At 47.8% G+C, this 26,648-nt stretch overlaps 2 protein-coding genes across 2 annotated transcripts in view; both read right to left on the bottom strand.

The window, feature by feature from the left end:
- Window positions 1-4,700: 4,700 nt before the first annotated feature.
- Window positions 4,701-7,474, bottom strand: LOC144120967 (ankyrin repeat and MYND domain-containing protein 2-like). Its single transcript, XM_077653804.1, has 2 exons — window positions 6,544-7,474; window positions 4,701-6,103 (listed from the first exon to the last, which is right to left on the bottom strand). The coding sequence occupies exons 1-2, from the start codon at window positions 7,465-7,467 to the stop codon at window positions 5,717-5,719; spliced, it is 1,311 nt and encodes a 436-aa protein (XP_077509930.1). The 5' UTR covers window positions 7,468-7,474; the 3' UTR covers window positions 4,701-5,716.
- A 4,721-nt stretch (window positions 7,475-12,195) lies between these two features.
- Window positions 12,196-26,648, bottom strand: part of LOC144119613 (uncharacterized) — a 31,068-nt gene continuing 16,615 nt past the window's right edge. Inside the window, exons 11-21 of the mRNA XM_077652187.1 lie at window positions 25,757-25,959; window positions 23,989-24,040; window positions 22,779-22,898; window positions 21,602-21,712; window positions 20,423-20,500; window positions 19,534-19,560; window positions 18,723-18,806; window positions 17,273-17,435; window positions 16,097-16,264; window positions 13,686-13,820; window positions 12,196-12,534 (exon numbers count right to left, since the gene is read on the bottom strand). Of these exons, the coding sequence (XP_077508313.1) occupies window positions 12,364-12,534; window positions 13,686-13,820; window positions 16,097-16,264; window positions 17,273-17,435; window positions 18,723-18,806; window positions 19,534-19,560; window positions 20,423-20,500; window positions 21,602-21,712; window positions 22,779-22,898; window positions 23,989-24,040; window positions 25,757-25,959 (1,312 nt within the window). The 3' untranslated portion in view covers window positions 12,196-12,363. The remainder of the gene's footprint in view (window positions 12,535-13,685; window positions 13,821-16,096; window positions 16,265-17,272; window positions 17,436-18,722; window positions 18,807-19,533; window positions 19,561-20,422; window positions 20,501-21,601; window positions 21,713-22,778; window positions 22,899-23,988; window positions 24,041-25,756; window positions 25,960-26,648) is intronic.

The following is a 26,648-nucleotide window of genomic DNA, read 5'->3' as shown; positions in this document are numbered from 1 at the left end:
CTGGAAGACTGCCTTTGCTGCTGGACACAACTTCTTACTACTGCACCAAAAAATTTTTTTTATCATGCGTTTTATCTTTTCAATGCAATATAAAATAGGTATTTTATGGCATAATAATTTTAACAAATATAAATTTCAGTTGAAAAAGTGCATAAAGTGAGCGCAATTGGCGCTGGTGATGCCTTCAACCACTGCCGCGCGTTTTAAAACAGATGCGAAGAGCTGCTCAAGTAGACTTGCCCCGCGACTATAGGACGGCCCTACTAATCAAACCACTTCCCGAAAACATGCTCCCCATACATCATGAGGGTAGAAGACAAGCACGAGCCAAAGCCTTAGATAACAAATACGGACAGTGCGCTGGAACAATTTATGTAAATGCGGCAGAATACAAACATACGAATGCCTTTGCAATTGTGGCTGTGAACGAGAATGTTTACCACATCGTCTCGGCAACAATCAAAACGAGATCCTCTGAAACGACAGAAGAGGCGGCTATAGCCCTCGCCCTAACGCATACCCAAGAGAGCATCATTCTCATGAGCGACTCCAAAATGGCTATCAGTAATTTCGCAAAAGGACGAATTTACACCCCCCTTACAATCCGTAACGCCACCAAACTCTCACCAAATTATTCCGAACTGATATGGGTTCCAGCCCATTCGGGGAATCCGGGGTACGAGGCAGCCCACAATAAAGCCCGAGGTTTCGTCGACGGGGCAGTGGATGAGTCTGGCTCCCTGAATTTCACGAAGGACTCTATGATCACATAACATGATCCCACCAATCATTTTAAACTAGAGAGGAGAACTTTCCCCCCTCCGAACAAGAGCCTGACTAAAGAACTAGAGGTTACGTGGCTTCGTCTACAGACGAGATCGATACGCACCCCATCACTCCTCGCGCACATTTGTCCGGATCTATACAACCCGAACTGTAAACACATGTAGTGGCCAACGAGCCAACTACGATCACATCCTGTGGGATTGTAAAATAGAGCCACCTCCGTGTGATCTAGTTACCGCTCCTTCTCTCGAGCGATGGGAGGCCGTGCTGTAGCGATCTGACCCCCGAAAGCAAGTTCTGGCGGTGGAGTGGGCTGACAAAGTCGTTGAGGGCTATGTACTCTCGACCATTTAACGCGACCTCTTACCAAGCTCTTTACGGCGAATAAAATGTTTTACAATCAAAACATGCCGGAACACGCGTGCTTTGCCGAAAGAGTGAAACACAAAAGCAGACACGCAGCAGATATCGTGACATTAAAACACCCGCGAATATCTCATACGGCAGCAACGTCTTTCAGGCAAGCACGACGAGTATGTGGAACCTCATGTCAGTTTCAAAAACCATCCAATGACAGACGTTCTCCGGGCGTCTGGCGGATGTTCAGACTCGGCTCTGGACAACAGGATTTTGAACGATTTTGCCACCTTAACAGATTCTACACTGTATTTCCAGTAAACTTTTCCTACATTATGGGAATGTTGTGCATTGTAGTATGCGCAGTCCTCTTGCAAATTATACTTATATATTTCATATATTTAGCTTTATTTTTATTGGTTGATCAAAGCAGCTCATTTAGTTCCTTTGTGCTTTTCTTAAGGGCAGTGTTTTAGTGACTGAAGCATTTATACGGGCACCCTTTCTCTTCAATATTTTATTATGTGCTAGTCAAACACAAAAAAAAAAGCTAATGAAATGTAAGAAATATGAAAGAAAAAGAAAATTTGAATTGGTGCAGGTTACATAATACAATGGTTCCATTTCATCTAATGCAAGGGCACACAGATCTTCGCAAGTGGAAACTGTCTTCGACTCCAATAACGCTCATATATATATTTTTCCCATTTTATTGTTCCATTTGTGCCTCATATTTTTCCTATGGTGCACTACTGCACCATATAGATCAGCTTGATATGTTTACAAGTTATGTTGGCTCATAGCTCTAATTATACTAGTACCCAGTTGACAAATTTCCAGCCTCCAAACGATACCTGAATTACTTTCTTCGCTTCATTCTAGAAAAAAGCAGTATTATTTTTCTCCTGGGATGGGAGCAAATAAGCAAACCAAAGTAAATTTTTACCAGAGTCAAGTCTGAGTGGCAAGGTATTTTACCATGCATTTTTCGTAGGTGACGCAATGCATTTCTCTTTTGTCAGGCTCGTCATTGATCATATCCCTGCATTCCATGATGTCAACTGTCAGCCAAGCAGAAGAGTTCAATAGGTCGCCTCCGGAAATTAGAAAAAGAATCTTGGCCACCAACATTTCTGAGGCAAGGCAATATCATTGCGAGGTGAACCTTATTTTGTTTCTGTAACACAACATACAATACATGCTGGTCTAATAATGTAGTGATCGTTGCAGTATGGCAATTTCCTCTTTGGCAGTTTGGAGGAACCTGATACTTATGAATTCCGACTATTGAAAACATTTTACTTTTCCTCCCTTACTACAATAAACCAACTAATGTCATTAGCATCACTGCAGCGCCGCGACGCTAACGTACCCAAAAGAAATAAAGATTTGTGGGAAATCCCACGGTTCCAAACTGTTTAAAGTATCAAGCGTTATCACATAACCTCCCACTTATACTAAACAAAAATACTCACACTTTAGGTTTGAATAGAAGAGGTTTGAGGTCTTGTTTTTTGTAATTGCTCTCCCCTGGTAATACTGTGTTTTGTTACACCTTATGTTTTTTTTGTTCTGTTCTTGTGCTTTTTTTTTTCATGAAAATCAATTGTACAATGTTTTTTTTTTTTTTTGCCACGTTTCTTGAAATGTGTTTTTTGTGCACTTTGTTTGATGTCTGACTTGTGTTATTTACCTGGTACAATTTCAGTGCTCCGAATTTTGCACAAAACTTGTAATTACTGTTGCAAATTAGAGGTAAATGTCTGTTTTAATTATAATGTGTTTTTACTGATACTGCTATGTAATGGTTTTCTTGGCCTTAGTCAAGCTGCATGAGCAGCTTTTAGCCAAGGATGTGAAATATGCATTGCTCCTTTCTTTATTTACCGCATAGCATCCCTTCTCCCTCTTTTCATGCATTATGTGTACCTCCATGCGTTTTGTTTATCAACTGCAGTAAACAGTGCACAACACAGCTTTTTGTTGCTCGTATATTATGCACTCTGCTTCGAATGTGAAAGATACTGAGCACTCCCTGAATCTTGTTAGCTGAACATTATGATTTTTCTTGTCATCAACTCCTTTGAATCTGCACAAGTGGCTGCTTTTGGGCGCATGCGTCTATAATGCCTTGGGCATTCCTGCCATTCCAATGTAGCCATCAATGATGATGTGTTATCCACTGCAGCAAGATTAAGATGCCCAACCTTGATGTGGAGATTCGGGCCACCATGAATACAGCAACGCAAAGAAAGAGCGGGAAGGTGCGATATGTGCTGATCCATTTTACAGTGTCATTCAAGCTAATTTCGACTGACTAACAAAGTTTTATGCGCAGAACCAGAACTGTATGTCGTGCTGCACGGTGTAGTGTAGGGGATGAAAATAATTTCAACCAACTGGGCAACTTTAACACGCATGAAATTGTTGGCACATGGCTGTTCTGCATTTTGCCTCTTTTTAAACATGGCTGCTACATCAAGGATTGAATCTGCAAACCTGTGCGCAGCAGCCGAGTGTCATATTAACTTGGCCGATGTGGCGGACCTGTTATAAGAAGTATACAAGGGTGCTGCTGGGTCCATTACTGGGACTGTGCAGGTAGCTCCAATATGTAAGGGAGCACATCATGCACATTTAAGAAGTGTATACTCCACGAGTACAAATGAAAAGCACACTTTATCCTTTGTCTAAATAGCTTCCCTCAGGATAGACAATGAAAAACAATCGCCATAAGGGAAGGAATAAAGGAGGGAGTGAAATAAGAGGAAGAAAGAGGTGACATAATGGAGGGCTCCGGGCTCCGGAATAATTTCGACCACCTGGGGATCTTTAACGTGCACTGACATTGCACAGTACATGGGCACCTATGTGTTTCGCCTCCATCGAAATGCTGCTGCTGTGGTTGGGTTTGAACCCGGGAACTCAGGATCAGTAGCCGAGCGCCCTAACCACTGAGCCACCGCGGCTGGTGGATAGATATTGCTAATGAGACATTCTAATGTTGGTGTAGAAGCAACAACAGCATTTGCTCTTGCTCATTCCAACTTAGATACCCATACAAAGGTGCGGCATAATGGTAGACGCAGACTGCAAGCAAAGGAGCACCAACGCAGCACACATTCCTTGTCAAGCTTTTTTTTCTTCAGTGCTTAATTGCCAAATAGCAGCAGCCAATCAGAAACTTGCATGCATCTTTTTTACGTGAATTATTGTGTTTCAAGATTTCCCTACCAGAGTGCAGAGGGTAGCATGTTATTGCCTGTATACTTACATCTCGGAGAGAATCCCAGCTGGGTGTGTATAAACTGCCAGACATACTGAGCACCAGAATGGAGACACTCAATTTTAGGTCAAAGTGGGATTGGCGTATTGCAGTTCTAGAACAGTCCTTTTGATTCAGTTTCGCGCTGTTCCCCTGTGCCACGTTGCTTCCATTCCCCTCCCATTCCATTGCTGTCAAAAGAACAATGCAATGTTTCTAACTCAAGCATCAAGCTTTAACTCAGCTATGAATGAAGAAAATATATATATATAGGAAAGGAATATCAAGGAAGTTACTAGAGCAACAACTGAAACATTTTTATTTTAGAAATAACTTACTCTGGTAAATCTTCATAAATAATGTCAACTAAAGTGCCAAAAAATGGCTTCCTCCAACATGAGTGCAGCGTGCATTTAAGAAAGGACTTCACACAATTAAAGCAGAGAAAAAATTGCACAACTCTAGTAGGCTAGGAATATGGTGATGCTATGGTGCACAGTACAGTGAGTCAGCACTGCGTGGACCCATACGCCTAGATGCGGTTGCGAGTGTGCACATACAAAACTCCTGATCTGCCATGGCAGTTCATAAACAGCCGATGCTTCTCAGAGTTTTAAAAATGTGGACCTTGACAGCCATAGTGGCACACAGAGTATGTGAACAGAGTTGGTAGCACCCGACTAGAACTGCTGGTCTTAATGGTAGTGATCATCATCATGACTGTCAGGCATAGATGTTTGTGGGAAAGCTGCAGAGTGTCCTTACTTGTATGTTGTGCAACATTGCATTTATAATGTTGCTTTCAACTTTGAACCATATAGGGATCTTAGACAAGCAGTACTGGCATGCAAGATTCAAGAAGCCGCACACTATTGATCTTTGCATCTCCTGCACATCTGAGGTGAAATTTAAGCCGTCTGGAATTCTCTATACATTCCATGAAGGTGGAACTTGCTGGAACTTGCATCTGCTTTTTTTCGTGCCATTACTTCAGAAGCTGCGAGAATTCATATGGAGGATCGGCAGATAAAGCACACTGCCCACATATTTGCTTAATCACATTTGTTTGCTATAAAGCACTCTGAACAATGGAAGCACAGGAGGCACAATACACAAGTGTAGCACAAAATGTGCAGGCTGGACACGGTGTGTTCACAAGTCTACTACAGTACAAGCAAGCACATTTCAAGGGAGCTGCCTTCACCTTCCCTGCACTGCACAGCAATGCTGGGCTTTTCACTTTTATGAAAGACGCGGAGACAATCCCGCCACTATAACTAAGATCTTCCCTGTTTCGTCGGTGGACACTCAAGCAGTCTCTATCGGTGCAGTACTGGCCCACTTGCCGGGTGGTGGGGCTTCTGCAGAACTGTCATCCGCCGACTCTTTCGACGACTTCTCTTCTGCTGTGGTTGATATTTGTTCTTCCTTAGTGCGGCGTTCACACTCCTCCTGGATAGCTTTCTCCTCGACAGCTTTCTGGTGTTCAGCGGCCAGCCGAGCACAGTGGCGCTTATGCGTGAACCAGTGCAGCTTCTGGCAGATGGCTCCACAGTACTGCACAGACTTGCAGGCTGAGCAGCGCTTGTCAGCCTGGGGCTCGCCGCAGGTGGTACACGAGGCCCCCTGGTCATAACCCTTCTGGCCACGAACGGCCTCAGCCAGGATGGAGATGGCACTGGGCTCATTGCCAACCTGCGGAAAATTGCACATATTATGTCAGAGAGCAAAACACATCTGCGTTTAGAGGTGCGGTGCACTAGCGTCGCCTATTCACATGAAGCTATTGATACGCCTTCTGCACCATGGCTAAGTAGCTGCCTGTTTTCAGTGCTGCAATCATATTGTTGAAATACTTGATACAGGTTGCTGCTGGTTTAAATTAGATGCTTTCGAGGAATCGCTGGGAAGTGGAAAAACAGCGATAAGTACCAGCTCGTATACTTAGGAATGGAAGATATGACAGCTGCCCATCGTGCAGTGTGAAAGCAATCCACTGCAATTTGTGAGGTAGCAAAATCGCAAGCACCTAATTCTTAGCACGACTTATGATACATCAAGGCGACCATTCAGCGAAACCGCGCGCTAATCGTAGGCTAAAGCTTATGCGACGAATATTGCAACCGCCTTCTCACCTCTACGCCGGACAGCGTGTGCACCAGCTGCTGGAGGATGGTGCACTCGTGGTAGGGGAACTCGCGCACGGACTGCCGCAGCAGTTTCTCCAGGAGCACGGGAAAGTCGTCCTCGTCGCGGCCGCGCAGCCACGTCTTGACGAGAGGCTCCAGAAGGCCCGAGGTCTTCTTGGCAGCCTTGCCCTCTGCGGAGTCGCTTCCGCCGGTCGCGGGGGCCGCGCGGTCGCGCAGGAACTTGCAGCAGGTCCTCAGGAGGAAGGCCAGGTGGTGGAACTTGAGCGCCAGCATCTCGTTGGGCTCCGAGGCCTTCATCTGCTTCTCGCAGAGCAGGTTCAGCACGCGCTCCACCTTGGTCGACTGGTCGAGCAGCTCGCGCTTCTCCTGCAGGTACAGGGCGACGCGCACCGGGTGGATGTTGGTGCGCACGATGAGCTGGTACAGCGGGGACACCAGAGATGCCGGCAGCTTCGGCTCCTTGTCGAGCCCCTGCGGCCGGGCGTAGTATTCCAGCTCCTCGCGCGGCAGGAAGTTGTTGATAATGGCCACCACGTCGTGGTTGCTCACGAACGCGGCCATCTGCGCCGCTGTGCGACCCACCGAGTTGACGGCGGTGGTCGAGGCGCCGTGCTCGAGCAGCAGGCTCACGACGTCTGCGCGGCCGGCCAGGCCGGCGAACATGAGCGCCGTGTAGCCGGAGTCGTGGTAGTGCGAGTTGACGTCGGCGCCGCACTCGAGGAACAGCTTGCACAGGTCGTAGTTGCCGCGGTAAGCGGCGTGCTGGAGCGGCGTCATCCCGTGCTCGTCCAGGCATTCGATGCGCGCACGGTTGAGCAGCGTCCGGGCTTCGGACACATCGCCGGCCTGAATTGCTTTATAAAGTTCTTTCTCAGCGTCGGAGAGCTCGCCTCTCGCCGGAGGAGCCATTTTGAAAAGTCTGCGATGGTGGCGCTGACGGCGGATCTAGCAAATCTTGCATGCATGTTACCTTGCACCGCTCTCATCGAGAACACCCATTTATTTTTCTCATATTCCTGCTTTGTGCTTCAGCAGGCAAATATTTTTCTTACAAGGTGCGTATACTGTGCTAATGAATGCAGGAACAAGGGGTCTTCATTTCAAATGGTGGCGCGGCAGTCGCATCACCGCATCCCGACCTCAAAGATTGTCTGTTGACTTTTGACGAATCTTGGAGGCTATGGCGCCAACTGCGAAATTTGCGATAGGGCATGGTTCGTGCGCAGTTGTCAAAGTGCCGTAAAAAAAACCACTAAAAAACTAACAAACAAAAATCAGTCGGTCTCCACGTATCCTTATTTCTATGCTTGAATGAAATTTCTGGATTTCACAACCGCGCTGACGGAAGAGATTTACTCTCCTGCTGAGCGAAGTGCGCGCAGGTTTTGTACGCCGAACTTCAGCATTGTTAAGTTAGAGAGAAGAATATTTGTAATAACTTCTTGAGCGTGTTGAGCCGAAGAATGTTTAGTGGGCAGCAATAGAGAAGCGGGGGAGTTTGACAGCTTATCGAATGTATAGGCTGCATCAAACACTGCTGTTACAGCTAAACTTATTTTGGTAGGAATTGCTTCTCATCTTTTGATTTACATCACTGTGAGAAGAAAAGCTTTGTTTGTGGGACATGTTTTGGAAACAATGTAGCAAATTATTGTGTCTCTCAGCGGCTATGACTAAAATGGTGGAATGTAGAGAGGATTTAAGCCTGTACTTGAATACTGCAATCTATTCGTATAGTTTTAAAAGCTATGAAACACAAGATTTTTCAGGGAAGGCCACCACTAAGTTTTAAATATAGACTTTTTTAGGGATGAAGGCGGCTTCTGCGGAATAATTGTACCTGCGTTGGTGGAGATCAGAAAACGGGTGAATAATGTTAGCTAGTTAGCTGCTTAACTAATTTCTGATAATTAATTTTTAACTATCACAGGCGCCTGGTTGCAATTAGACATCTGCAGCCCATCGTTACAGCCGCATCCATTTTTAGTTTTTAGAACACGCGATTTTTCTTGGCGCTGTGGCTCGACAAAATTTGGCTATTTCGGTTGAGTTACTTTCAGTGGAGGGATTGCTTTGCCTGCATTCTCTTCGAAAACGCATGCATTTTGGCACGATGCAGCCAAAATAAAATAAAAACAAAGGATGAGTAAAAAGGGGCATTGTGCAAACCTGCCTTTCGAATGCCTTGGGAAAGCCTTGCCCCCCCCCCCCCCCCCCCCCCCCCCTTCCTTGATTACCAACAGTTTCTTGAGACAGATGAATGGGTAAAGTCAAGCGGATATCCCGTACATTTGCTTTGTGCTGTAGCTGAGGGAATCCTCAAAAAGCAGAAGGATAAACAGTGATAAAGAAAAACCAGAAAAGAAAAGGGTTGTAGCCTTGCCGTATATCCCTGCTTTGTCCCACAATCTCACGAAGATTGCTGGGAGAGTGATCATAGAGTCGTTCTTTCAGCACCCCATAAACTAAGCAGGCCGTGTAGATTGACGAGGCCGTCGGGAATTAAAAATAGACTGTCAGACACGACATACCAACTGGTATGTTCACTGTGCTGAGGGCATCGTTTATAAAATACCGTTGTCAAGCGGCCGTTTCTACGTGGTGCAGAGCGGACAATGTGTGAATGAACGACAGCAAGGGCATGACAACAATGTGTGTCAAATGCATGAAACACTTGCAATTAATTGCCGAGACTGTGATTTAGAGGATGGTGACCACAGTGCTCCTGATGTTCCGCATTCTGTAATTGTTGACAGCCATTCAACGGAGATTAATTACAAGACATATATTAGGAGCTGTGGGGATAGAAACGACAGGGACTGGCTGCATCAGGGACTGGCTCCAGCGCCGTCAGTCGCTCTTTCGGGAAAGGTCATGTATCTCTGCAAGAACCGCGGAACATTGATTTTGTATTGTATGCTCTTTGTGTTGGTTTTATCTTCTTCCCCCCTTTCATGGGCTTCTATATTCCGATCAAATATGTAAAAAAAAATTTAGTTGGAAGTAGCGCTTGTCCATAGTTTTTCTTAAGTCCCTGTGCTTCCCCCGCATAAAGGACTTACTATGGATTACCAACTAGTCTGCACCCACACCTTTCTGCTACTGCTCCCGTGCCTGCCCTCGCAGTCACGTGAGATCTGGCAAGGGGGCTGTAACGTGGACCTGCTATCCCCCCCTCCCATCCCCCCATCCCCCCAAGAATGAAGCGCGACCGTGTGGCAGAGCGAAACTCCTGGGATATTACTTTGCACGCGAATCGCTCTGCGGCCACACATTTTCTCGCATTTTTATGATTACTTTTTAATCCTAAGCAGTTTCGTTCGGATTGCCTGGAACCGTGACCCGAACGGGGCTTCGGCTTCGCATTCCCTTGACGTTCCCTTGCCGCCCTATTAAGCCGCCATCGATCCGTAGAAATCACTTCGCGCCTTGCGTGCGTGCGTAAACACTTTTACTGGTACTACATAAAACATCGGCTGGGGATGGAAAAGAGGGGGTTGCTGCGGGGGACGAAACCAACCGGTAACCCTTTGGCCGCGGCGGCTGTCTCCGCACGGGCTGCCTTGGCAACCTTAGCTTGAGTGGTCTGGTCGTCGGAGCTGGATGGCATGGCCTCCCACTGCCCTTGTGTAATGTTTGTGCTGCACTCTTGCGGTTACTTGGGACACGCCCATAAAAGGCGGAAAAGATTTGCTGGTTGATGACACTTCTAACAGTGACTCTGGGTGTATAGTGTTGGGTGCTGGTTCGAGAGCCACTACTTGACGGTACCTCGGCCGACGCCCATTCCTATACCATGCAGGACAGGAATGCCGTCGTGGGAAGTTTGATGACGGGCGCTGGATTACGAGTGGATTTATTTACATATTGTACAAGAACAAAGAGGAGTCTTGGTCGCACTCGTTCCCGAGTTTTGTACAGCACTCGTTCCCGAGTTTTGTAGGGCTCTCGTTCCCTAAAATCCCTAGTTAGAAAACGGCCTCGCCGAAGGAGGAGGGGCCTGTCACGTACACTCTTGCGCGCACACACTTTTCCCCCCACTTGTGGAAACACCCCCGTCACGTGTTTCAACTTGAGGGTGAGGAGGAGGATGCCGTCGAGGTAGCGTAGCTGGGATAGGTCCGCATAGGATATTATTTTGCCAGCTGGCGGCGCAGCCGTGTATACTGCTGTGTTCCGTGTAGTTTTTTGCGCTGTCCTCTTATGATTCAAGTATGAACCAGCGAGCCCAAAAATAAATTTTAACCGAAAACATTTCTACTACATTGGTTACTCTTCTAAGTGGACCACCCAAGCGCAAGTCTACGATAACTTGTTGACTACCTCGCACATACCGAAGAACTGTTTAAGAGATTCAAAATCATACCCGCTCATAAGCTATACGAATTTTTCTTAGCCATAAGATATAAAAAATCCATTTCTCACGGTGACAATTTCTTGACAGCATTGTCATCCCTCGAAACAAACTCAACGCCATACTCGTTTCGAAAACACGAACGTTGGACCATTCCCTTTTGCCGTACAGAACATGGTCGACAGATGATGCGTCATGCAGTTCCAAGGTTACTAAACAAATTCATCTTTGAACGTTTTTCTCTTGAAACATCTAGTACACAAACTCTAAGAAATCATTTTTTGTAAGCCACTGTATTCCCTTTGTGTGAAAAGTGTGACACGAATGACTTTTGCATCTATGTTAACACCAATGTATTCCGTATTAATGAACATGTACCAAGAGTTTATATCGATTGTTCTGAAATTCCTGTATTATATTCTGTTAGGTAGCGTGTGTGGATTTTGTACTTTAAAAAAAAAAAAATTTTTTGCCCTTGCTGTACGCCATGTAGGGGGGCTCGGGCTCCCTCAAGCGAAAATCGTTCGCTTTTTGCCTGAGCCTGCCCACATCATAATGATGTAAATAAAACTGACTTGACTGACTTGACTTTGGTTGTTAGCGTCTGCCCTGTCTTGTGTGTTATTGCTCTATGGCAGTTACACAGAATTAACTTCAGCCACTTCTGTAACTTTTGGCAGTAAATTCTGTGTTCTATGGCAGGTGCTGCCATCAGTGGGTCTTGGGTTGCTTGGGTTAGGGTGCGACCCAGGTTGCTCTTCTCAACCTTCATTTTACGATTAAATGAGCTGCCGCATAGCACGGTTATAGCCTAGCACTATAATTGCTAGAGCACTAAAACAGCCACATGCCGAGAGTATATAGGCTCGGAACCCACGACCTTCGCTTACGGTGCTCTCCCATGTGGGCTATGGCGGCGGCTGTCCGGCCTTCTACTTTTGGGGGGTATTTATGCTAGGTGAAGCCTAACCTTGAGTCTGTTATCCAGTGCCAGCATCGTCCATGGCGGCGGACACAACGTTCTGCATTACAGCGAGTGTCAAGTCGAACGGAATCGAACGGTGGGGGCTGCGGCTGTGCGCGAACCCTCTTATGCTATCTATGACATCAATACTTGGTGCCAGAGGCGGTTGAAGGCGGCCAGAGGCAGACGCAAGCAGCCACACATTCTACGCTTGTGCAAACAGAGAAATGAGTTTACTGCGAAGTAAAGAACACTCGAACGTCCGCAATGCGTATGTACTGTCCACGGGGTAGTACAGCAACGTGGACGATTGTGAGGACTATAGTGGCGCCATCCTGCGCATCCAGCCAGAGCCATACAGCGTGATGTCTGCCCTGCACCGTGAACAAGGGAGCCACTGATGACCAGCGGGATGAGTATGCGCAACACGCGTTGTGCGCCGATGCTGCGGACGGAGGCGTATGCGCGTGAGCACCGGTCGCTGTGATTAGTTGAAAAGGCTGGAACGGTTGGCTGCAGGCCCTACGGAGGGCGCTGTCTGGACGACGCGCCCATCGCTGGAGGCCTCGGCCAGGTGGGACAGCAAGTGGCCCGTAGTGTTCAAAGAGAGGAGGATGCAGGCCACCAGCACCGTCTTGACCACGATGCCCACGACAAGCTGGAGAGAGCGCGGACATGTGTATAATATTTTTTCGATAGTTCCTGATTCACCAAATTTATTGCCGGCTCGTGTATAGTGGCGCTATAGAGTAGTGCCCTTGGCTTCACAAAGCTCTGAACAGCTGACGAACAAAGATGTCCTTAGCTTCTAGAGATTTAGGGCTATGTGTAGAATAATAATAATTGGTTTTTTTGGGGAAAGGAAATGGCGCAGTATCTGTCTCATATATCGTTGGACACCTGAACCGCGCCGTAAGGGAAGGGATAAGGGAGGGAGTGAAAGAGGAAAGGAAGAAGGAGGTGCCGTAGTGGAGGGCTCCAGAATAATTTCGACCACCCGGGTATCTTTAACGTGCACTGACATCGCACAGCACACGGGCGCCTTAGCGTTTTTCCTCCATAAAGACGCAGCCGCCGCGGTCGGGTTCGAACCCGGGAACTCCGGATCAGTAGTCGAGCGCCCTAACCACTGAGCCACCGCGGCGGGTATGTGTAGAAGCCGCACAACGGGTTCCTGGTTCCAGAAGCAAGTCGATAGTCCTGGGCGCTTTTGAAAGGACGGTACCGTTATAGGCACAATCATGTACTCTCAAGACTTGTGCTGTATACTCTCAACGTACAGAGTCGATCACACTTGTCTAGAGCGCTCGAGCGGTGTGCTGCGGAGCAAATGAAGTTAAATCTTATCGCAGCTGCTTTGCTGAGGGTAAGTCGCTGATGCGTGTGCGTTGCACATGAATATTAGGCTGCTCTTCATCGCAAGTATTACCAATGAATGTCAATACCTACTTTATAATTTCGCTTTATTTCCACCGGACTGCACCGTTCGAGCGCTCTAGACAAGTGTGATCGACTCTGTACATGAGATGAATAGCGGAACAAGGGTGGCATTTCGAAGGAAAGTCCTGGACAGGAGTAGATGCTTCAGTCCGCTAACAAACGATTCGACAAAAGGACTGGCTTTCTTGTGAAGACGTCGGTCAGCCAGTGAACAGAGGCTTCCTTTCCGGTTCTCGTGCAAGTATTTACCTCTACAAAACTATGCACCTTAGTGTTCAAAATGCTTTCCATTTGTGATGAGACTGGGGCCACTTATCACAAATGTTTTAGAGTCGCATGTCTCGACAGAGCGGCAGCCTGCGGCCTCACCAGCTGTGTGAGGTCCAGCTCCCGCAAGCCGTGCACGAAGATGACAGGCAGCGACATGGGAAGCATCAGGTTGGTGGAGGCGCACAGAGCGAGAGGCACAGCGTAGAAGTGGGCCTGCTGGTCCGTGTGCATCGCCTGCGAGTCCAGAGGGGTGTGTCTCCATACATAGGGCTCCGGGATGGACCCCATAGATAGCGCGCCCAGATGGACTCTTCATATTAAAGGCCGCCAAGATCGACTCCATACATACAGCGCGCCAAGATGGATCAGTCAGCCAGATGGAATACAATGGTTTGCAAAGGAATTCTATCTCGCACAGGAGCATGGCCCAAAGAAACAGTTTCGCTTTTATTGTTTCGTGCTTTTCACGCATCTCATGCACGTGAGCAATGAAAAAATAACAAAGCACCATCATGACCAGCCTCACTGAAGCTGCATAATAACATATTCGGGGAAAGTAACCGATGGTCCATTACAGGGTAACAACGGGTTCCAAAAGAAGCCAAAAGTAAACCTTGGGGTCGGGTGTGTGGAGTAGATTATGAAGTTTGCAGGGATTACGTAAGCCACAGCTGGCGCAAAACAGGGTTAACTGGAGGTCTATGGGAGACGGCTCTTCGTTGTAGCGACCATAGTTAGGATGATGATGATCTAAACCATCCAAGTTCCTGCAGAATTCGAGTAGCTCCTCATCGAACCAATAAGCTACGCCATGTTTTACTAGATGACACTAAACGTTGGTATATGTCCACGACTGCTCGTGAGGTGTAAACAGAGGAGTTAGGCTCGCCCTTGTGTTGGCATCGATCAGCAGCGACGTCGTGAGAATTAAGTTGAACCTCGCTATGACGAAGTTGAAGGGGCCCGGCAATTACTTCGTTATTGCCGTAAGTTCGTTATTGCGCGCGTTGACTGAGCTTCCAAGAGAAATCGTCATTCCTTATTTATATCCAACATTTCGTTGTAAACCGTTTCGTTATAACGAGGTCGAGTGTATTATTATTATTAAGCCAGGACAACCACGGCGACCGATGTTGTGCAATTCGAAACAAGCCGCGGACATCTATTACGCACGCAGAAGGGGACTCAGCTAGTCCCCAGCCAAGTCAGAGCTCCTACTATTGCACTGCAAAAGAGGATCGAGGCCACTCTTTCCTGGTACCGGATGCTCAAAGAACCGGGATAACACTCCCATCCCTACGGTACCATGCCTACGCATCCTCGGCCTCGATGTACAGCAAGATGGCAGCGCTACCCACATCTTACACCTTGACAATCAGACCACAGAACAGATCCTCCGGCTGATTACAAGAATGGCTAACATACGTCAGGGACTCAAGGAGGCCGACACCAAGCGGCCGGTTCAGGCGCTAGCACGGGCTGGACGAAGGTCGTCTAGAGGACATGTTCGTTTCGCGTCACTCTCGGCAGATGGTGCTACCGAAACGGGGGCCTTTGGTCAACGTTGCGCCTGGAAGCGCGGGTTTCAAATCGGCATGCTCCACATGATCTGAGCAGCGTCGATAAAGTGTGAGTTTTGTTCCTTCGCATATTAAAAGCAAATGTTGGGTCGGACTTTAATCTTGAATGCGCTAAATTAGCTTGTGTGCTGTGGGGTTACGTATGTGCCGTGACCGCAGTCCCACATCGGACCCAATTCTCCCCCCCCCTCAAAAAAAAAGGGACGGGGGCACTTAAGCTCCACCTTAAGGGTATGACTGTATAGCGTGACGTGTTAATTCCCATATATGCAGAATGACATTCTCTGCTTTACTTTATTAGATCCCTGGCAGTCCTCATACCCTTTCCTGGCGAAGAGGTGCAGCGGTTAAGCGATGCGCCACTGCCCTGCGATGGCAGGTGCTGCCAACGGTGGGGCTTGTGCGGCCTAGGTTACTCTTCCCGAGCGACCAAAAATTATTTTAACTGCCACTTATCACTGTGGGCAGTTTTTTTCACTATCTGGTGAGCAGCTTGTGATGACGGTGCAAGGCCACGTGGACTAGGTGGGCCACCTGCCTCCTAGGTTGCTTTCTAGGGACCACCTGCCAGAGCCACACCCGTGATTTTCCGCTCGCAACAACGCGGACACATGATTTTCTGGTGAACGCAGCCTTTAATGATATCGGGTTAATACTATGCCAGTGTGCTCCAGCATCAACGCCTTGGCAGGCGCAGCTGTCCATCACTCCACGAACGACTCACGCAAGAAGAGGCCTTCGCCTGGCGACAGCTAAAAACCAATAGCTGTTACGCCCACCTGTTTCCATCGCCAAGTGGAAACGCGAGCCTCGGCTAGCACAGCAGGCGCACAAAACAAGTGTTTGCAGATGTCAAAAGCTGTAGGGGATGTGTCCACGGCGAGGCAACAGAAAGATGTGTGTGAGTAGCACGAGAGGAGGTGTCCTCACCACGATGTTGGCCAGAGGCAGCAGGTCCTCCGCAAGCATGTCCACCGTGCCGACCTCTGCCAGCAGGCAGGCAGCTGCGGACAGAAGCGCCTGGTTCAGAACCGCAGAGCGCTGCTGCCATAAGTGCGGGCTGAGCGCCCGCACCACGCCGCCCACGAGGTCGTACTCCTGCACGCGCCCACAAACCACGCGGTTACGAGTAACACGTGATGCGTTGAACAGTGTTGAAGCGCTCCTGTATGTTTTGTACAAAATGCCACGAAAATATCGAGAACCGCTATAGCGGTCATGTTGAGAAGCGGATTTTGCGAAAGTTCTGTGCATCGGGCCTCTAGAAGTCGAGAAAGAGAGTTGAGGACTGAGGCTTCCGCATGTGGTTTGCACAGTACAATGACCATTCACCTAGACAGACGAAAAGAGGACTGTAGTACGTCCGCGGGCTGCTGACTCGAATCTTCTTGCCCGCTGATTTATCTAAGACGTAAAAAGGCGCACTGAGCAGATCTATGCCGCAGTAGGTGTCACCGTGTAGGTGGTGGTAAGGCGGCCTATAGGGCGGGGCAATGAAGAATTCACGCGAAAAAACGCGTTAGATGAAGGCATAACTTTTCAGCCGAGGTGTGCGGACAAGTTCTTTGTAGCAGCATCGATATGAAATGGCGTCAACGCTGCTTGTTCGCTAGTTATCGATATCAGCAGTTTGGTTGTGGTATCATGCAGTTTCAGATATCAGCATGGTTGCAAAAATATTCAGTTCAGTCATTATGACTGGAGGTGGAAAGCTTGGCTGCCTTAATCCGCTGCCAAGTTTTCCTGCGAATCATGTGGTCTTCGAGTAAATGCGGTTCTGATGCTGTGTTGTGTCGCTCTAGACTCCCATTGTGATCTTAGCTTCGCATGAGCCTTTTGCATTTAATTTTTTTCCGAGGCCATTTTTATTTATGCCAAACCTTGTCAGCCATCAACATATACGTTCGCCAGAGCTACAAGCAGCAAGACCTCAATGACCTGTGATTTTCATCGGGTGTTGTAAGATGACTGTTAGGTCAAAAGGCCGTCCTCCGTATTGGTGCCGTATATTTTTGCAGGGCACAAAATTTTTTCGTTGAGGGTTTATGGCAAGTCCATACAACATCCACGAATGATTTCGAAAGGTCTAGCCAGCGCCGAGCGTACCGATGTGAATCGGGAGATGGCCTGCGCTCCGCCAGCGATGAACACTATGTCCCAGGGCACACTGGCCGACCTTCCCTCGGACAGCGGCTTCTCCGGCGGGCGCAGATTAAGATGAGGCAGCGACGTCGCCACCACGTTGAGCACAGCAAGGAAGCTGAGCTCTCTGCGAGATAGAAGGGCCTTTGAAACGGAAGTCGGAGATGTTCGACCTGAAATTGTGATGCCTGCGACATGGTTCTCGGAGAAGAGGAAAGGAAAATAATTGTTGATTTCGAATGTGATGATGCTTACACAGCTTATACAGGCAAAGACAAAATTTAGGGGACAATCAAGATCCGCCTCTAAGGGTAGGACGCGATGGCATTAGTGGCTCCCGTTAGGGGTGCCTCTCGAGCAAGCAAACACGGACACTGTTTCCATATTATGTGGAAGACCACACGGCATACATATAAAGCCCCGCTTTAACCAAACCGCACAAACGTGCCTTCGTGGCCTAGGTGTGGCCAGTCTGATCTGCAAGCCAAGCGTGGGGGGGGGGGGGGGGGGGGGTCGATTCCCGATTAATAATAATAATAATAATAATAATAATAATAATTGGTTTTTGGGGAAAAGAAATGGCGCAGTACCTGTCTCATATATCGTTGGACACCTGAACCGCGCCGTAAGGGAAATGATAAAGGAGGGAGTGAAAGAAGAAAGGAAGAATGAGGTGCCGTAGTGGAGGGCTCCGGAATAATTTCGACCACCTGGGGATCTTTAACGTGCACTGACATCGCACAGCACACGGGCGCCTTAGCGTTTTTCCTCCATAAAAACGCAGCCGCCGCGGTCGGGTCCGACTAATTACTCCAATTTCGTTTTCAGTGTAATGCATTTACTTTTTATACTATCATGTCCTAATGACGTTTGACGTTTGAGTTATGTTGCGACGTTCTAATGACAAGTTTTGTAGTGTTTAATAAGTTTTAATACTACAGTCTCATGTGTGACGTCACAACCCTCTCGACCAATCACGCTTTTCCGCACACTCCGACGACGATGGGTGCGCCGGGTTCTCCGCTGGACCGGACCCTTAATGCTCTCGCGTCAAAGGGTTTCCCTCGGGGCCCAGAGTTCTCAGCATTGCTTCATGAATAAAGATAACAATGGGTCCATCTCAACCGTATAGCGGACTTGATATGGCCATTAACACAAGGTAACCACTCAAAGTAGATATTATTTAAAAGAGTGGAGCAGATTGCCACTTAATGAGCAATTATCTTTTTCACACATGATTGAAGGAGTTGCAATGCACACAATTTACTGTCCTCAGTAGAACTCACTTATTCAACTAGGTGTCATGAACAGATAAAGTAAACAGCACATCAGATACAAGACTTTCCCTTGACTCTTTCCTATGGAGGGCGGGAGAGTCTAGACCTGCAGGTCTGCAGACATGTGGGTCACTCACAGAGCAAGGAAGTCGAAGACGATAGCCAGGAGAAAGAATGCAAGGTATGCGGATGCGCTGATTTTCAGAAAATTGGTTTGGCTCCTGCAGGAGAAAAAAATGTTAACAAGATGACGCGCTGATGAGGTCGAGTGCGATCCAGAATCTTTAATGGGAACATGAAATGCATGATGGTGAAGACGGAAGCTAGACTGTATTGTTCACTAAGCAAGGTTCCATATACTACGAGCACATTGCTTGAACACCAGCACGCAAAAAGAAGGGGTCAAAAAGAGATTCGATTTAGTCCAGTATAAATAACGCCGGCCAGTAGTGCCAGTTTGACGCTATGGGCGCTAGGTTCCAGGTGACCAAGGTGGCGGGTGATGCAGTTTAAGAGACAATTTGAGCGGTGGAATTTAGGCAGAACTCGGGCGATAGGGTTCCGGTGATTTTGGACTCGGAGAAAACTCTGGACAAATATCAAATTCGCGTTCGTTTTACAAGCGGAGACAACAAAATCTGCATAAAGATATCTTCAGTTTCAAAAAGCTAAAATAGGGCCTAGGACGGCCAGGAGACTGTAAATGCTTTACCACCGATCTCTGATGTCTTCATGATGCATATTCCTGCAATAAACGTTCGCCTAGCCACGTGAAACTGATCCACCTTCAACTCTGACGTCACATGCTTTTTACTGAAAAATTTCACTCTCTTAGAACAAATGCGTAAAATTTAAGAAGGTGTATCCTCCACTTTCATAGACGACACAGTGAGTTTCCAGTTAGCTACTCAGTGAAGTGATGTAGGCAGATAATGAATTCTCGCTCACCATCGCTGCTGCCTGGGCTGCATTGACCTGTAACAAAATGCGCAGGCGTTACCTGCTGTGTCGTTTTCTGACCGCATCTCTGCGAATTACGCTATGCGAGGAAGAAAGGACCGCGGAAAGCTATACCATAATACTGCAAGCATTTGGCGTGGGAGCGCGCGTTCGAGCAAGTGTAACCGTGTTGCAATAAATGGCGCACCGGCCTGTCATGCAGGCAGCAGCAGTCTTACTTTGCGAAGTTTTCGCGAATCTGATTTCACGGAACGGCCGCCAACACCGTGATTATAACACATGGGCATCTTTATTGACTGCTCGTTCAGAGAGTAAGATATCCGACAAAGAAGGTGCAATGAGTGACGTCTATAAGCACACATGAGCGAAGCTCGAATCGGCGTAAACCATGCAGCGAATCCTTTCACCATGGTCTGCCTTTCCCAAGCGGAACAGAGCTGAAGGAGTGTGCACGTAACGTGACAGATTTCAGTGCCACCTTTATACGTAACAGGGCTGTGGAAGAAAAAGCGTTACAACAAACTACGTCGCGGTCACGTAATGAGTGACCCGAACCTCACCGGTCATGCGACGGATGACAGTGAGTAACGTGAACTTGCCATATGGTGACGTCACTTCATGCGAGAAACGACTGCGAGATCTCGGGAAAGGGAGGTATGTACGGTACGTCTACAGCAGAAAGGCGCTGCAAAACGCCCCACACGGCACCACGCCACTCGTCAAAATCCGCCGTATTTGTGACCGCAGCGCCCCCAGCATTTCTAGTTAGCGATTGCGACTGAGGAGCGTTGTTGATTGTTTCTCTTTAAGATTTGGATGCTACATAAACTCCGTTATGGTTAAGAAATATACAAGAGCAAAAACAACTAAAACTTACGTGGACGTCTCTAGGAGAATTAGCCTCGCCCTGGCGGCCATCTGCACCGTGCTGTTTTCCTCCGAGTTCTTTGGCTCGCTGTCCAAGCGGAAAATTCTTGTCAGTGAGTCATGCCTGAGGGCGCTGTTTAGCTTAACGAAATACGGCTTGGCATTGCTACGGCTTTCATACACCACATCTGTTTAGATATAGAGCCCTTTGTTGGGCTAGTTTTTGAGGTGTTAGCAGCATTGAAACACACCGCACACGAAAAGTCGCTCCAGCAAAGGCAAGCACAGAGTCTCTGAGCGCGTACCTCGGCGTCGTTTATTGCGTGCGCATTTTCTTTTCCTGGACCTCTTCTGTCGCTTCTTAAGTTAAAACGTGGGGTTTTAGACGCACTGTGCGCATTTGGTTATATTTTATTAAGCTCGGGACGCTATAGTACCTAAAGCCGCTTTTGAATGATTACCTCCGAACTGCATGCGTATTTCACAAGACCTTCATCCCCATGAAGATAAAAGCCTAAAACAATAAACAGCAACTAAAGGGCATTATTGACTGCCATTTTTTTTACCGCCTTATAGTGTGCAAGTTTGCATAATGCGCTGCCTGGACGAAACCGCGCTGCCTTTCCGCGCGGCCTAACGCTTATACCACTAGGGTACCTCGATGCCAGCGCTGGGGTGGAGACAACTTCAGCGGCGCCGCCATATTGAATCACACAGGATCAGCGGCGCTAGCGTTTGTAACGGCGCCGTTCATGCTCTCGGCGTGCTTCAAAGTGCTTTAACTTGAACGGCCTTTTGCAGTGAGAGCTACACTGGGCTACCAGTCGAGCATTTCGCGGTACATGGCAGAGGCCAGTTGTGATTCAATATGGCGGCGTCGCTTAAGTTGTCTCCACCCGTGGAGACACTGGCATCGAGGCACCCTATTATAGACTTCGAACGCTGATAAATACGACTATATTCTGTCTAGGAAAAGAAAGAAAAGCAGTAGCAGCGCCTATACTGTTCCGTCTCAAAACGCACCCCTGTCTCTGACGGCAGCCACCCACCATTCTTGCCCGCGCGCTGCTTCCTGTGGCAGTGTCCTTTCCCTCATGCGGATCGTATCCCATGCGTCCCTGATTCCTTTGCACTACGTACTCCCCTTACGCCGTGTGTGTTTGGACTCGAAGTAACACTGAGTGCTCACTACGGCAACAGATTGTTGGTGTAGAAGTAGAAGCAGCACAGCAGGAACGCCACGAGAGAGCCAGGAGTGGCGATAAGGCCCCAGTGCAGCAGGCCCATTCTTTCGCCAGCGCTGCAGTGTGAAAACAAAATAGGGCACGCTAAAGACACGGCTGCCCGGAGCTGTCATAAAGCAGCAGTGGAATGTGAGAGGAGAGAAAAAAATATTCTGTTTATGTCGCACTACGCGTTACACAAAAGATGATGTGGATCCTGGAAATGTTGCGTTATAGCGCACTGAGTGAACGTACTAGGAAGACACTGACAAAGAAAAGTCAGTTGTGCTGTTATTTCTAGTGTTCATTTCCTTACTAGCCGCAAGGTACGAGAACATAGTGAAGATAATATCGGTGCGATGTTTTTTTTTTTTGAGCTGAAAGTGCGCTTTCGCGAGCTCCTGTGCAAACTTATGTGCAGTTTCCCCTTTTATGTAGACTTATTTCAGTTTGAGCTGCAGTTAGCATACACCTTGCTGAAGCACTGTAGTGAACCAATTAGGCCAAGGTACTTCGTTCCTGCGTAAGTCAGCACAAAACAACGCAGCCTGTCATTGTGCAGAGCTTACTGCAAAAAGCCCACTCCCGGGATCGCATAATTTAATGTTAGAAAACGAACGCTGAAAAAATTTAGGAGTAAATCAGATTTATGTTCTCAGTAATAATCGGCTTTTATCTTTTTCTTGCTATGTTGGCGCTTCGACCGGCAGCAGAAGACATATTCGTAGCTGAGAAAATGGCATTTAATATTGCTTTCCCGCAACTTGATTTAAAACTCGTGACGTATGCACTTTAAAAGGACTCAGTGAACCTTTTTAAAGTGGATCGCGGTGTAACCTAGCCTCTGAGATCCGCACCCATAAACACTGTGTCGACGCACATAAATTTACTTCCGAAGTTGGCCGGTGATGGCGACACATGTAGTAAATTTTTTTAGTCTCTTCTAGATCACAAAAAGAGGTAAATTTTCAGTGAAAGTAGCGTGTTTGTTGTTAGAATGCGGCACTATATCGACACAGGCCAACTTATTTGTCGTCAATGTGACTTAAAGTATGTTCAGCCCAACGTTGGGCCTGCAAATTACTGTGTAGTTCCTCAGCAGCAGTGTAGTGATTATAGAACGTGATAACTCCTGGCCCTCACCTGGCTAGCGCCTTGGCCAAGGGCTTCCTCGTGGGGAGGCGGCCGAGACTGGCTATGCTTCCCAGCGCTGTCACTATGGCGACGGCCAGCAGAAATGCGCTTCGAATGGCCGCATGTTTTCTGCGTATTCGAAGAAATTAATGGCCTCAGTGGAAATGCGCTTTTTCTGAAGATGCAAGGAAAGGAACTTGGCGATGCAGACAATCTTACAAAATCGCCTTATGACACGCTGAAAGCAACAAATATTTCTGTTGGGGCAAAAAAAAAAGGTACAGAAACACTATTAGGGCGCCTCGCCTCGTCCCAATGTATCGGCGGCTTTTTAAAGTGAAAATCTATACTGGCGGGCGTTGCGGACAATCGCGAACAAGTATCACGTGCGAAAATCTGTGCGAACTTGCGTTTCAATGCCGTCGTACACGTAAACTTAACCCGAAGAAACAGAAAAGAATTTCAGGCATAAGAGCGAAATTGGCAGAACATTTCGCGGCCGTTATCTTGCAGAATAGAACTTTGAGACTTCAATCAATCAATCAATCATTTTATTCAGACATGAACTTGTATGCACAGTACATGCCCACGAGATGAGACAAAAGACTTCGGATACGGAATTCAAAAAAAAAAGTTGGTAAAAACTAATCTTTGATCCTATCTGTGGCAAACAATGCATCATTAACGCGACTTGATGCGCGGAAAGTAATCATTGTTCTTTGAAAATCACACAATTTATGAAGTTTATTTTAAAATTTGATAATACTCCAATGTAACTCACAAGAGATCTTTGCTGCATTTTCAAAGTGCCTTTATCAGCTGCCGTGAGTGTTTCAGTGCGGGTGTAGGTTCGCTATTAGTAGTCTAAATTTAGTTGCGATCAGGTGAGCCAAAAAGGAAATCTGAAACTATGATGTTCAGAGAGTCGCGTAAACCGAACCACACATGTGGGCAAAATGGGAGCGGGACAACAAGAGGGAAGTAGCGGATACGGTCATAAAAACCAGCTAAATATTTCTCTTCTTGAGAATTCTAAACCGTACGTATTATTTTGCATGGGTGCCAGGTCCTTGAAAGAAGCGCCGTCGGAGGGAACACCATTTTGCCAGCAAAACCTTATGAGAAAGCAGTGGTGTGATCAGAAAGTGTCTGTCAGGTAAAGACGTCATATGCACGTAGATGCATGTGACCTTGGAGCGTAGACCATCTGTGCTCTTACCTGTCTACGGCTTTCTTTCGTCGCGCGATGTCTTGCTTAGCTTGATACTGGCCTGAGGAAAGTGGAAATATTGAAAGAGTTTATTGTATGTGATATATGCTGGGATGGCTACGTCCGACGAGTCAGTAAAAAAAATGTTGGTCTAAACTCGCTGCAGCGTGCGTTACAGAACTAAGAGTGAGTCAAGTCATAGCGAAGCACCACGAGCCTTACGTTCCCTGCTCGAGTTAGCTCAGGTCAAAGGCGCTGTTGTTTTCTGTACAATTTCAACGCCTCCTCCTAACGGGGATGATGAAAGCGCTTCCTCAGTAGCATCGAATCGCCGGTAGCCTCTGTCACGTAGGCGGTCTTGTAGGTGATATATGCAGTATGCCAATGCCTCACAAAAACTGGAGGGGACACCTAAGTTGCACCGTAAGGGTATGGCACGAAGATGTTAATAGAATTGCAAATTGCGCAATGTAATGGTATGCGGAATTGGTCGCCCTCTAATTTACATATGTAGGCCCCTGTAAGTCCTCATACCACACTTGGTGCAGTGGTGTCGCGGTTAAGTGATGCTCCACTGCCCTGCGATGGCAGGTGCTGCAACCGGTGGGACCCAGCTGCTCTCTCCGAGCAGCCTCTCGCAACGGATCATTAAGTGCCACCTGCTACAAGTGGGCAGTTTGCTCAAAATTCGGTGGGTAGGTTGTGATGATGTCACGAGGTTGTGACTTTGGCATTTTTCGCTCACGGCCAACTACGCCGACGGTGGCGTCATCTTTCTGCTACACGGGACACCGCTGACAGCAATCCGACGACCCCGTCTCGGCACGGCACATTAGCAGGAGACATAGAGGCTCAGTACCGCTTGTAGCTGTGCTACTGCGCGTATATGGACAGAGGCGCTCGTCCCGGCCGCCGTTCACTTGTCAAAGCCATCACAAAGGGGGGACGCGGACGAGATAGAGAAAGGAAGACGTAAAAAAAGGTCCCCTTAGGCGCCACACAGCTGTTTTACAGTCCGCATCCTAACACTAACTGTTTCGCGTGCGTTTTCTTCTCAAAGCAATGTTTACACAAGGGACTGTATAACCATCTATTTGCCTTAGGATTTTATATCATTAACGTGAATGTGGAGACGTATGCAAAGACAAGGCAAGTAACTGAAATAGAACGTGCCCCCATGCCTGCCTTAACTTAGTGGTAGCTCCATGACCAAGCCATAACCCTGCCTTCACGTTGAGCGATCACCTGTAGGATCCCAAGCCATAGATCAGAAATTTGAGCTCCTGGGTCGTCTATCTTGAGCCATAAGACCCAGTCATGACCGTGTCATGACCCTAAGCCACGATCGATCCGCGGTTCTGAGTCCTGGCTCAGGAACTGGAGATCTTGGGCCTTCTATTTTGAGCCATGACCCGGCCATATGCCCCGAAGCAACGAAACGTGGGCCTGAGCCATGACTCAGGAACTGAGTATATAGCCATGTGTCCTGGACTATGGAGCCAGCCATCACAGTGCCATGATCTTGAGCCACGACCCGTAGTTCTGAGCCATGACAAAAAATGGGAGGCCCTGAGCTGTGCACCTTCTTGAGCCGCGAACCATCCAGGAAGGCACATTAGGTTAGGTTAGGTCCACCCAGTGTGAGAACATGTATGCTTTTATTTTGTTTTACCTCGTTTCTGAGCTTGTTTCCCGAGCTCAAGTCGTGCTTACGAGGTCGCATGCACGATCAGTTGCCATTGAATGCAGGCGCACAGAAAAATAAAACGTGACTTGCCGATGCTAGAGGCCTGCGCCAGCGTCGAACAGATGGCAGAGAGCGAATCGACGCTTTCCTTTCGCGCCTTGACATCACGCTCGCGCAGAAAGCCCTGCTCCCAGGGGGACTTGCGCCTTGGCGGCCCGAATGCGTTCCCCGTGGCCAACCTGGAGTACGTTCGGGTGGCGCTACCTCCCGCCTCCATCAGCGTCGTTTCGCCGCTGCGGGAATCACGCGCTGCACTCAGGAACGAATCCGCTGGACCCAGAAGCGAAATTGCAAAAGGGACTCGGGCTTTCGAGGTGACTATATAGAAGTACGAATTTATGAGATCTACTGTGCAGTGTATCGCAGAAACCGTGCGCCGATGTGGAGGATATAGCTGGCGTGTGGTGATAAAGGCATAGATTTTGAAAGAACGGTGCGTTAATTGTCGGCGCTGGAGTGCCATCATATGAAGAGAGCGAAATACCTGCGAAAAGTTTAACACAGGCACACATACCATTAAGCGAGGGACTGCAGAACACAAACATAGACGTGAAGAACACAAGGACAGGCGCCTGCCCTTGTGCCCTTCACGTCCATGGTTGTGTGCGCAGTCCCTTGATTCAGGATGTGCGACCGACTTTTCCAACAAAATGCAACCTTGAACACACACACACGAACGCTCGTGCGCGCATTCACACAGGCAAACACTCACACATTCCACGGTTCGATGAGACAAAGCAAAACTGACTGCGTTTAACCACCTAATGTCTACAGTGACGCCTCCTGCTGTTATGGGCAATAGCTATCAAGTGTTCCGATCTAGGTGTTGCAGAAGTGTTTTTATGAGGCTTAATCTATCACTCATCTTAGTTTAAGTACCCCTTTCTCGCTTATCAGAACAGCCTATTGTCAGCAATGCTGT

The sequence above is a fragment of the Amblyomma americanum genome, chromosome 2, assembly GCF_052857255.1.
Source record: "Amblyomma americanum isolate KBUSLIRL-KWMA chromosome 2, ASM5285725v1, whole genome shotgun sequence".
NCBI classification, from domain to species: Eukaryota; Metazoa; Arthropoda; class Arachnida; order Ixodida; family Ixodidae; genus Amblyomma; species Amblyomma americanum.
Note: the sequence above shows the minus strand (reverse complement) of the source record. Positions and strands in the feature narration are given on the sequence as shown.